General features: G+C 37.2%; 1 protein-coding gene across 5 annotated transcripts in view; it reads left to right on the plus strand.

The window, feature by feature from the left end:
• ATG5 (autophagy related 5) overlaps nt 1-12278 on the plus strand; it is a 132246-nt gene that overhangs the window by 9831 nt on the left and 110137 nt on the right. For all 5 annotated transcript variants that reach the window (XM_080664273.1, XM_080664277.1, XM_080664276.1 and 2 more), the window contains one exon: nt 5978-6105. In XM_080664273.1, the coding sequence (XP_080520399.1) occupies nt 5978-6105 (128 nt within the window). The remainder of the gene's footprint in view (nt 1-5977; nt 6106-12278) is intronic.

Genomic DNA, 12278 nt, shown 5'->3' on the forward strand with positions numbered 1-12278 from the left:
GAATCAGAATATGATGTTTGAACCTGGCTGGTGTGGCTCTGTGGTTGAGCATCGACCGATACATCAGGAGGTTGCCAGTTGGATTCCCAGTTAGGGCACATGCCTGGATTGTGTGCTCCCCAGCAGGGGGCGTGCAGGAAGGGACATAGGGACATATTTTATGATCCATTTACTTTTTAAGGTATGCTTTTATTGATTTGTGAGAGAGCAGGGGAGAGAGAAACATCAATGAGAGAGAAACATCAGTGGGCTGCCTCCTGCATGCCCCCTACTGGGGATTGAGCCCCCCTGGAATCAAACCAGTGACCTCTCGGTGCATGGGGTGACGCTGAACCAACTGAGCCACATGGCCAGGGCTTATGATCTTTTTCTATGAGGTACCTAGAATAGTCTAAATCAAAAGACAGACAGTAGAAAAGGGATTACCTAGGGCCAGGGGGAAGAGAAAAATGGGGAAATTATTGTTTAATAGGTACAGAATTTGAGTTTGAGATGATGAAACATTCTGGAGAATGGATGGTGTTCATGGTTGCACAACAGTGTGAATGTATTTGATGCCGCTGAACTATACACTTAAAAATGGTTAATAGGAAACATTTTATGCTAGGTATATTTTACCAGTATTTAAAAAAAGTAAAGTAAACCAGTAAGATGCACCTATGAAAAAAGAGTGGTACAATCTGGATGTACAAGGCAGGATGATGTCTTTTTGCTGTTATTTTCTTTTCATTTTTACCTATTTACTAGATACTTATTTAAAATTTACTGGATAAATTGTATCTAATATAGTCATTCTTAAGTCTTAGAGTTATTTCTTAGAGTTACTGTAGATATTTATATGTTATAGATTATTACTACCATAAGCAAATTTGGAACAGAAGATTCTAAGTACATTTCCCTGTAGATTTTATCTTAAGGAGAGGCATTCTTTATTAATTAATGTTTTTGGCCTTTTGTCCCACTTTAACCTTTGACATCTCTGATTCGCGCAGCAAATATTTATTGTGTGCCTACTATAATGTTGGGGGCATTGGGACTGTAGCAGTGAACAAAACACAAATATTCCTGTCTTTTTTTTTTTTAATATATTTTATTGCTTTTTTGCAGAGAGGAAGGGAGAGGGATAGAGAGTTAGAAACATCGATGAGAGAGAAACATCGATCAGCTGCCTCCTGCACATCTCCTACTGGGGATGTGCCCACAACCAAGTACATGCCCTTGACCTGAATCGAACCTGGGACCTTTCAGTCCGCAAGCCGACGCTCTATCCACTGAGCCAAACCGGTTAGGGCAAAATATTCCTGTCTTAATGGAGCTTACATTCTAATGTTTGTAAAGAAGTTTTTGTTTGATGAAAATCATTTGAGAATTTTTCAGCAACTTTGATTAAACCGTAGGCATGTAGTACCACACTCCCAAAAATCAGGAGCTGATGTCCATACTCATTAGTCCTAATGTGTCTTTCTTCTTATAATCTCCATAGGTTAATATCGTTCTCTACAGAACAGATGATTATTATTATTAAATACCCAACAGACATTTTAAGTTAAAGTTCAGACTTATAGAGCTTATTCGACTGATAGGTTATATGTATTTATTTTTTTTAAATGGCTAAGTTACCATGCTGTTTTAACTTCTTAGAGACTGTCCATGTTACACCTATATTTGATGCTGTTATTTCTGACTCTAATGAATCTTTTCTTTGCCATTTATGTAATAGAATATGATTTTGGAAAGTTATTTAAACTGTATATAAAATAGAAGTGGTGCTATTTCCTGTAAACAACAAGTGCTTTTCCTTATACCGGTGTTAGTTCCCTTTTTCTTTTCTTTCCTATCACATGCTAGTTGTTTCTTTATAAAAGAGGATCTTATGTTCTATTGAATCCACAATAATATCCAACAGCTTGTTCATAGTATTAGTACCACCTATTCCATACTGGAGCATGCCTCCCTCACCCTCATTCTCTATAGTCCCTAGGATCACTATCATGTTCTCTTACCTACTTTGAGCCTGTTATCTTGAGCTTCAGTGATTAAATATCACTTCCTTTAACCAGAATATTTCCCTTTATATATATACTCCAGCCCAGGAGTTTTACTTGATTTACTGATCAGAAGACATAACCTTAAATAAGCAGTATGAAAAAGATGCAGTTAGATGCACAAAAGCAGTTGAAAAGGAGTATCAAAACAGTTTTATCAGCAAAAGAAAACAGAAGCTTAGGAAATCAAGAAATGGCTATAGGGACTATACTGCAAAGGAGGAAAAGACATGAATTCTCACCAGTGTTCTCCTTTCATTTATCTTATGTTTTCTTTCTGAGTACCTTTCCTGGGGGAGTGAGGGGGGAAACAGGATGGCTTTCGCACTAATCCAGTTGAGGCTTTACCTAGCCCAATATTCCCTCCAAACTCTTCTCTCCAAAGTTCAAGGTCCAACCTACATAAGGATAGGGTTGAGGGAGTTGACAGTGGTAGGATCACCAGTCAACCAGCATTATACTTAAGCTTGTACTTTATTGCACTTTAAAGATTTACATGTGTAGCTCAAAAGTCAGTCATTTAACTATATCTCTTTGATTTCTTCATTAATCACCAAAATCTGTTCTGACTGATCTCCAGACCTTCCCCACTTTTCCATTTCTTTTTTTAAAAAATAAATCTTTATTGTTCAGATTATTACAATTGTTCCTCTTCCCCCTCCCCATAGCTCCCCTCCACCCAGTTCCCACCCCAACCTCTGCCCTTACCCCCCCCCACTGTCCTCATCCATAGGTGTACGATTTTTGTCCAGTCTCTTCCTGCACCCCCCACATCCCTTTCCCCCCAAGGATTGTCAGTCCACTCCCTTTCTATGCCCCTGATTCTATTATATTCACCAGGTTATTCTGTTCATCAGATTTTTTATTCACTTGATTTTTAGATTCACTTGTTGATAGATATGTATTTGTTTTCATAATTTTTATCTTTACCTTTTTCTTCTTCTTCCTCTTCGTAAAGAATACCTTTCAGCATTTCATATAATACTGGTTTGGCAGTGATGAACTCCTTTAGCTTTTTCTTATCTGTGAAGCTCTTTATCTGACCTTCAATTCTGAATGATAGCTTTGCTGGGTAGAGTAATCTTGGCTGTAGGTTCTTGCTATTCATCACTTTGAATATTTCTTGCCACTCCCATCTGGCCTGCATAGTTTCTGTTGAGAAATCAGCTGACAATCTTATGTGTGCTCCCTTGTAGGTAACTAACTGTTTTTTTCTTGCTACTTTTAAGATTCTCTCTTTGTCTTTTGCTCTTGGCATTTTAATTATGATAGGCTGACGCTCTATCAGTGGATAGAGCGTCAGCCTGCGGACTCAAGGGTCCCAGGTTCGATTCCGGTCAAGGGCATGTAGCTTGGTTGTGGGCACATCCCCAGGAGGGGGCGTGCAGGAGGCAGCTGATCGATGTTTCTCTCTCATGGATGTTTCTAACTCTCTATTCCTCTTCCTTCCTCTCTGTAAAAAATCAATAAAAATATATTTAAAAAAAAATTATGATGTGTTTTGGTGTGGTCCTCTTTGGATTCCTTTTGTTTGGGGTTCTGTGCGCTTCCTGGACTTGTAAGTCTATTTCTTTCACCAGGTGGGGGAAGTTTTCGGTCATTATTTCTTCAAATAGGTTTTCAGTATCTTGCTCTCTCTCTTCTTCTGGCACCCGCATAATTCAGATGTTGGTACGCTTGAAGTTGTCTCAGAGGCTCCTTACACTTTCTTCATATTTTTGGATTCTTTTTGCTTTTCTGGTTGGGTGTTTTTTTGCTTCTTTGTATTTCAAATCTTTGACTTGATTCTTGCGATCCTTTAGTCTGCTGTTGGGTTTCTGTATATTATTTTTTATTTCAGTGAGTGTATGTTTAATTTCTAGTTGGTCCTTTTTCATATCCTCGAGGGTCTCACTAAATTTATCGGCCTTTTCTAGAAAATTCTTGAAAAACCTTATAACCGTGGTTTTGAACTCTATATCCAGTCATTTGCTTTCCTCCATTTCTTTCATTTGTGACCTGTTTCTTTTCTCCGCATTTTGGCTGCTTCCCTGAGTTGATAAAGTGGCTTTGTGTGCTAGGTGTCCTATAGGGCCCAGTGGCTCAGCCTCCCCAGTTACCTGAGGTGGACACTCTTGATGCACCCCTTTGTGGGCTGTGTGCACAGTCTTGTTGTAGTTAAGCCTTGATTGTTGTTGGTATCACTGGGAGGAATTGACCTCCAGGCCAATTGGCTGTGAGGATCAGCTGTGTCTATGATGGGAGAACTTCTGTGCTGGAGACACCCTTATGAGGCAAGACTTGCTTCAGTGGGGCTTTGGTGCTCACTGAGTCTGCCCCCTGAATTTGTCCCTTATGGATCTGAGGAGTTGTAATCTGGATGGTCCCACTCTGACCCCTGGGTACACTGGCTCTTGGATCTCCAAGGTGGTGCTAATTTAGTCTCTGACTGAGGCCACCCAGCAGGAGCTAGGAGAGATCTGCAGATTCCTCTTCTTTGTTTGGGTTTTGGAGGTGCCCAGATGAGGCCCAGCTGTGAAGCAATGCAAGCTGCTGTAAGGCCTTGGGCCTTCTTTTGGATGTTCTGGGTCTCACTGACTCAGCTGCAGTTTGTTAGGTAAATTTAGAATTCAGAGGACCAAGCTATTCATATGCAAAAGCCTCTGCACTCAGCTTGGATGGGGCGGAGTCTCAGGGCGGAGCAAACAACAATGGCTTCATGGGGCAGGATCTCAGGGCAGAGCAAACAGCAATGGCTTCCCATCAGCCCTGCCCTAAGAGGCCCCTGGGTCTCAGTGTCCTGCGGTATTCGCTGCAAGCACCTCTGAGAGAAAGCCACCCTCGTGTTTCGCCCACTGCCAGACAGTCCAGTTTCTCCCCGTATGAGTCTGGGTCCCCAGAGTCTCACCCGGAACTGGAGTTCAGAGCAGTCGGGAGCTTTTGTCTCCCTCCTGATTGAGAAAGCCGGCTGCGTACTCAGTTGCAGCGTGCGTGCGCCTCCCTACCTCTGCCTTCCACAGCTCCTGTGAGTCTCAGTGTGCTTTTCTCTTTCCTTCTAGTTGTAGAATTTCCACTCAGCCAGCCTTCCTGTGGTTCTGGATGATGTCCGTTTTGTCTTTAGTTGTAGTTTTGAAATTGTTGTGCGAGGCAGCAGTTTAGGTCTTTACCTATGCCACCATCTTGGTTTCTCCCACTTTTCCATTTCTTGATCCCCATCATCTCCTCATGTAATATTTCCTTAACAGATAGCCTGTCTATAATCTCCTTTTAGTCTTTTATGTACAAGTGCTAGAATGTTCCTCAAATACTGTTTTTCATCATGCCATTCTTTTATTCATGGTATCGTAGTGGCCCCTGTTCATCAAATGAAAATTTCTAGTTGACTGTTAAAGATCTGTTGCTGCCATGAATATTTTTGTAAGTAGTTATAAAAATACTCACTTTTTAAACTTCTATTTTAGCCTCATATAGATGACAGATTATGTCTTTGTCTTGGTATTCACCATTGCAACTAATCTAATACACAGTAGATTTTCAAAACATGGGAGAGCAGTTGAGAAGTCCTGATTGATCCGTCAAGGTATACACTAGGACTGAGTTGATTATGCTCTCAGAATAGTTTAATTATTTTTATAGTTAAAGTTGATTTATATTTTTAAGTTAAAGTTGCTTGAAGTACTAAATATCCTAAATAGTATGGCATTTGGTTACATTGTTCTTTATTTGGAGGAAATTATAGAAAGAGTATACTTAGATTTGTGTTGTTTATTCTAGGCATTTATGCTATAAGCTGTACTTTAAGTAATGATCTCATAAGAAATTTTTAAACATCTTAACCTTTAGCCTTTGATTTGTGTGGAATATTCAAAATAATGCAGAGAACATGGTTGTTTTTCCTTAAAATTCAAAAACTTAATAGTAAGTAAATATGGTTTTACAAATTTTCATTTCAGTTACTTTTGCCAAGAGTAAGTTATTTGACGTTGGTAACTGACAAAGTGAAAAAGCACTTTCAGAAGGTTATGAGACAAGAAGACATAAGTGAGATATGGTTTGAACATGAAGGCACGCCACTGAAATGGTGAGTGAATTTTTCTGCATTATTAAGCATTGAGTATATGCTAACCTTAAGAAGGTATAGTGCCCTGAAGCAATTTTTAACAACTTCTGTAAAGAAAGAAATCACTGGCCTAGCTCATATAACACAGTACATTTTAAACTATTATTAGACTATTTTATGGAAAATATTTCTGCCTCCCATTTGGATTCATGGGAGATTGGATAGATTTGTACATTTTTAATAGATTTTTATATGGTATAATGATATATTTGTTTATGGGTTGTTGTTGTTTTTGAAATATATTTAAAACCCCTTAATAAGTCACTCTGTGACACTATTCAGTTTTATTACTATCTCCAAAATCTTTACAGATCTTTATATATAAGTGTGATTATTTCCAATGGCATCTTTCAAACTGGTGGCCACATTTAGTTGATCACTGTGCTGTAAGCACATTTTATCTAGCCTTGGTTTAGTATTTAAAGTATATTGATTTCCTTTTTATGTGAAAAATAATTTTGGTATTATATTATTTTTTAAGAATTATATTGAAAATAAATCCTGAACCTGTGTTTATCCATATACAGATGATGTATTTAATACTTCCTCTATTATTGGGAGTTTTGTTTGTTGTGCTTCCAAACATATTTAATATAACCAGAGAAATTGCAGAGAGAAGAATATGAAAAAGTGGTTATAAGTGTTGAAATGCTGCCAAGTGGATACAAACTGAATCAAAATATAAATGAAATATGAAGAGTAGAAACAGGTTAAAAATGGACTTATTCTCTGAATATGAGACTATTAAAATGAGTTTTAAAAGTGACTTAAATAAAAGGAAGCTGGTAGGTGTTTAATAAGTGTGGCTGAATTTAAGGATTGTTTAGAAACAAGGAGTGAACTTTTAGAATTCACCTTGTGTTCATGAGTAAATTTTTTGTAATAGTGTAGACATATATAGAATGATATTTCATATTACTGGTCACATCTCTACCATTTTGAGGTGGTTCTGGGACAGGATGACCAAGTTCCTTAAATTTTTTTTAAATCAAAACAATGATGACCTTGCCCTCACTGGTGTGGCTCAATTGGTTGGAGCATTGTTCTTTGCACTGAAGGGCCATGGGTTTGATTCCCAGTCAGGGCACATACCTGGGTTGCAGGTTCGGGGCACGTATGGGAGGCAACTGATTGATGTTTCTCTCTCACATTGATGTTTCTCCCTCTCTCCCTCTCCCTTCCTTTCTCTCTAAAATCAGAGGAAACATATCCTCGGGTGAGGATTAAAAAACACCTCACACAAAACCAATTCTATTGAGCTTCATGATCATATATCAGATTCATGACTCTTGAATAGTTCTAGACCTCAGGCAAGATAGATAATTAGTGTTTTTTTTCCTGGGTCTTTTTATTTCTCAGAAAAATTCGAGGTTTTGGAATGGGAAGGTGGCTTAAAAGAAGTATAAGAGGAGCAAGGATCAGGAGAGTGGTGGGAAAGGAGAGAGGGGGAAAGATTGTAGGTGAGTAATAATAAGACAGCTATGTTCTTGACAGATCTATCTATATTCTAATTGGATATTGTAATTGCATTGTTTATGTGTATTTGTTATAGATTATTGTAAGAATCTGTGTGACTGACACCACGCTTTTCTATTTTAACCATTGTAGAGCAGGATTTCTCAACAAGGGCCCTATTGACACTTGGACCTGGATAATTCTTGGTTGGGGGAGGGCTACCCTGTACATTGTAGGATTTTTAGAAGGCAGCCCTTGCCTCTACCTACTAGTACCAATAAACATTCCCTCTAGTTATGATAATAGAGCTTTTTGTGGGGTATAAAACCACCCTCCAATTGAGAAATCCTAGAAAAGATGGGAAACCTCAATTTAGCTTTTATAGTAAATGATGGTTAAGTTATCATCCTTCAGATGCTGTTTTAATCTGTCCTGTGTGGAGGCTATTTTTGTATTTGATATCATTTGTATTCTATTGGCTTATATTCTACATATGCTATCAATAAATAATATTTGGACCCATATATCACTGTAACTACAGAGTAATATTTTTGGCATAAATACATCATGTTCCTACTTTGTCAGTATTTATCCCTTTGAATGTCTTTTATTAAACAGTGAAATTATTTCCCCTTTTAGAGAGTTTATATGAAAGTAATTGTGTTCATGGATCTTGGTTCATTTTAGTTTTTGGGTTGTTAACTTTTTATGTATGCTACCACTCGCATAGTTATGTCTTGCTATAAGCTCATTGTATTTAATGGCTTTAGGTACACTTTCCTTTAGTATGGTTAGGTACTCCATATAAGGAATGAATAACTTTCAGAGGCATGAGTGTAATCCAGGACTTCTGAGCTAAGTCTTGATCTTTTCTCTCTTTGTTTCCAACAATAGCAGCTTTTTCCTGTGTTAAAAGAATTATCTTCCTGGAAATAGGCTATCAGTAAATACCTGGCATTTAATTAAGCAGTAAGACTCATAGGATAGGGTAATCATTGCGGTAGCTACTACTGAAGCTTTCTAGGACTTGGGCTTTTGAGACCATACAAGTATCTTAAGAGTTGAGGAGCATTTATTTGAGTAGGATGATAGCATCTTTCTTATACTTGATGAGAGGCCCAATGCACGAAATCATGCATGGGTAGGGTCCCTAGGCCTAGCTGGCGATCAGGGCTGATCTGTGGGGCAACTGGCAGGGCAATTGGGGGAGGAGGGGCGCTGGTACCCACCTTAGCTGGCCTGGCGCTGCCCACCCCCGCCACCACTGTTGGTCGCCTCCCTCTGCGGGGCGACTGGCAGGGTGATTGGGTGCCCCCCCTCATCCCCCCCCCCCCCCCGGCTGGCACCCACCTTGGCTGCCCTGGGGCCTGCCGCCTGGGGAGCGTCTGCCCCCTGGTGGTCAGTGCACATCATAGCGACTGGTCGTTCCACTGGTTGTTCTGCTGTTCGGTCTATTTGTATATTAGGCTTTTATTATATAGGATTCTTTGGAGTTTTAAATAAATTCAAGTGAGAAAGTAAATTAAACACCAGTTTAGACAACTTATTTTTAAAAAAGAAAGAAAGAGCATGAATTGCTATCCTTTTCCCTTTACAAGTCCTTTTCCTATTTGTACTTATGCTTTTATAATTGTTTAAATATCTTCATGAGATGCTTAAGCTGGGGCTTTGTACCTTAAGCAGTAGCATGTGAGATATGCTAAGTCAATGTTTGTTTAAGGAATGGATGAATCTAAATTAGTCTCTTTTATTGAGAAAACTGAGAAAGCTACAATAAATAAAATAACTTGTGCAAATAAGCAAGTAGGACCAGATTTTGAGAGTCTTAGTTCAGGGCTTTTTCCACGACACCTGCTGATATTCTATTTGTCAGTTGTTTTCTCCAATTCTTTTTTTTTTTTAATTGCTTATGTTAATTTGTCCAGATTAGAATAGCAGAATATTTAAGAGCAGTGTCATATACTTAATGAGTACTTAATATGTTGTTGATTTGTAGAGAGATTTCAAGGAGGTTTTATCTGATTGATACTTTAGCCTCTACAATCTTTTTGTCTGTTTAAGTTTTTAAAATCACTTGGGAAGTGGAAAGGGCTGATCTAACTCAAATGTAAGGATATTGGTGGGTTTTTTTTAGAGTGATTTGAGTTGATTAGTCAGCAGAGGGTGCTCTAACATTGCATTTTAAGGAGTGAAGTTTCTTGTACCATACATAACTCAAGTGTTCAAAATTTGTTTGTTACTTTTATATTACTTATTTTAAAAGAATAGTTCTTCTGAAGAATACTTCATAGTATACTCTAATACTGGTTTAGATTTTAGGCCTTCAGATACAAAACTTAGAAAAGCTTCTCTTTTTGTCAACTATAAAACAAGTCTCTCTAATGGGATATTATTTTGTGTAAATTGACTTATTTTCAGGACTTGTTGAAAGTAAGAAATTGAAACTCTTTTGAATTAAATAAAGAAGCAAATACTAATGTTGATTTTAAGCATAGACGTAGTAGAATGACCCAGAATTTAATAGTGTACCTAGGTAATTTCAAAAGTAAATTTTAACAAAACAACTTTAACATCTTAATCATAAATACCATGAAGGCACTTTTCCATTCTAATCATTTTTCCAAGATTGTAAATTTCTAAAATTTTATAAATTATTCTGTAAACTAGATATTTGAAATGTGGATTACTTACAGCATTTTATGCATGCAACAGTCCATTGGTTATTGGTTATTTTTGTACATAAGAACAGGCTTAGAAAGCTGTAAAACACAGTGCTAGTCTATAGTTGTTTGTGCCATGGATAAAGGCAAAATTGATTGCAATCATTAAATTACTTTGGTTTACATTTGAGTTACACCTTTTTTTTTATTATTCAATGAAAGCAGCAAGCTTAGGAACGGGCTGCATTTATTTCAGTGAAATGAAGTGGGGCAATAGTTCTCTAGTATATGGGGAAGATTCTTGTCAGTGCTGATTTTAGACTACTGGCTTGCTGTCTGACTGCAGATGTTTAGACTAGAATTAACACCCTTGGCTGGCTTCAGAGCATATCCATTATTGCTATGCTGTGAGCCAGTTGTGTATATGTATGTTAGCACTAATGAATGGGTAAAGAAGAAACACCTTATGCAAAGAAAAATGAAAATACTAATTTATTTTGGAAATTGAATTTAGAAAAAACAAGAGCAGCTTAAGGAAGAGAAAGAAAATGAATAAAATGTGAAAATAGACCCAACACTAAATATTCTGATGCAACCATTTTTTTAGAGCAATATAGATTGAACCTTTAGCTAGTTGGATCCTCTTCTGATGTATATCCCAGGTTCAAATCCTCACCACTTCCTTTGCTATTTAATTCAGGTTAGATTGGCAGTAGTAACAATGGCTACATTATGATTTACTTTTAGTTACAGCATATGTGGTTTCTATTTTGTGGGTTAGGAACCTCTTGACAAAACTGTCTAGAATATCTGTTTAGAGGAGTTATGCAAGTTTGTACTTTTGAAGTCCTTGATGTAAGTCAGATTATAGTGTAAGAGAAATTTAGTATCTTTAATATTTGCTAATTCTGTTTTCTTTTAGAGATTTTCTTGCATATTAATAGGTTCATTAAAAAGAAATAATCTTAGAATCAATTAAGATAGTGTATTTTTTTGGAGTTAGTATTGCATCAGAATCATTCTGACATAAACATCTGCTTTGAGCCACATATGAACCATATACTTTTACAATAGAAATAAGTAGTTATGGCCTAGCTGGTTTGGCTCAGTAGATAGAGCGTCGGCCTGCGGACTGAAAGGTCCCAGGTTCGATTCCGGTCAAGGGCACGTGCCCAGGTTTCGGGCTTGATCCCCAGTGCGGGGGGCCGGGGGAGGGGAGGGTGCAGGAGGCAGCCTATCAATGATTCTCTCATCATTGATGATGTTTCTATCTCTTTCTCCCCCTCCCTTCCTCTCTGAAATCAATAAAAAAAATTTATAAAAAAAGAAATAAGTGGTTATTTTCTTAAGTTTTTATATTTTTAGAATTCTTGTTTATATTAATACTTAATCTGAAGTATTAGGAAACAATATTTAAATTGCCATCATAATTCTCGGTACATCAGAAAAAAGAGTCAGCATCATTTACCACTGACTTCAATGAACTTTAAAATATATATATATATATATATATATATATATATATATATATATATATTTAAATCACTTTGTAAATAATTTAGAGAAGTAAGGATAAAGGAATAGTGTATAACAACTTTATCAGAAATTTTAGAAAGTATTTAAATACAGCAAATTTACATTTTCACCTCATATTTTCCTGGTTTTTAATTTTTATATACCTGAAATGGTCAACATCCTCTGACTGCAAGAACTGGTCATCAGTTGCCATACATTCAAATGACCTTTCTGTTGAATGACTAAGTGAATAAGAAATGCCATATGATATCCTTAGAAATATATTGTTTATTTATTAGTTCTTGAGTTCTATAAAATTCATTTACTATCACGTGGGGAACATTCAGCCTGAGGGCCATATAAGGCCCATGAAATCATTTGGTCTGGCTCTGTCGAGGCATTAGGGGTGAGTTAATTAAATGTTTGACCAAATATAGCAGGCTAATTTTTTAAGTTGATAACTTTCTATGGCCCTCGAATGATGTTAGAGATATCCAAATGGCC

The sequence above is a fragment of the Plecotus auritus genome (assembly GCF_963455305.1).
Source record: "Plecotus auritus genome assembly, chromosome: 4".
NCBI lineage: Eukaryota > Metazoa > Chordata > Mammalia > Chiroptera > Vespertilionidae > Plecotus > Plecotus auritus.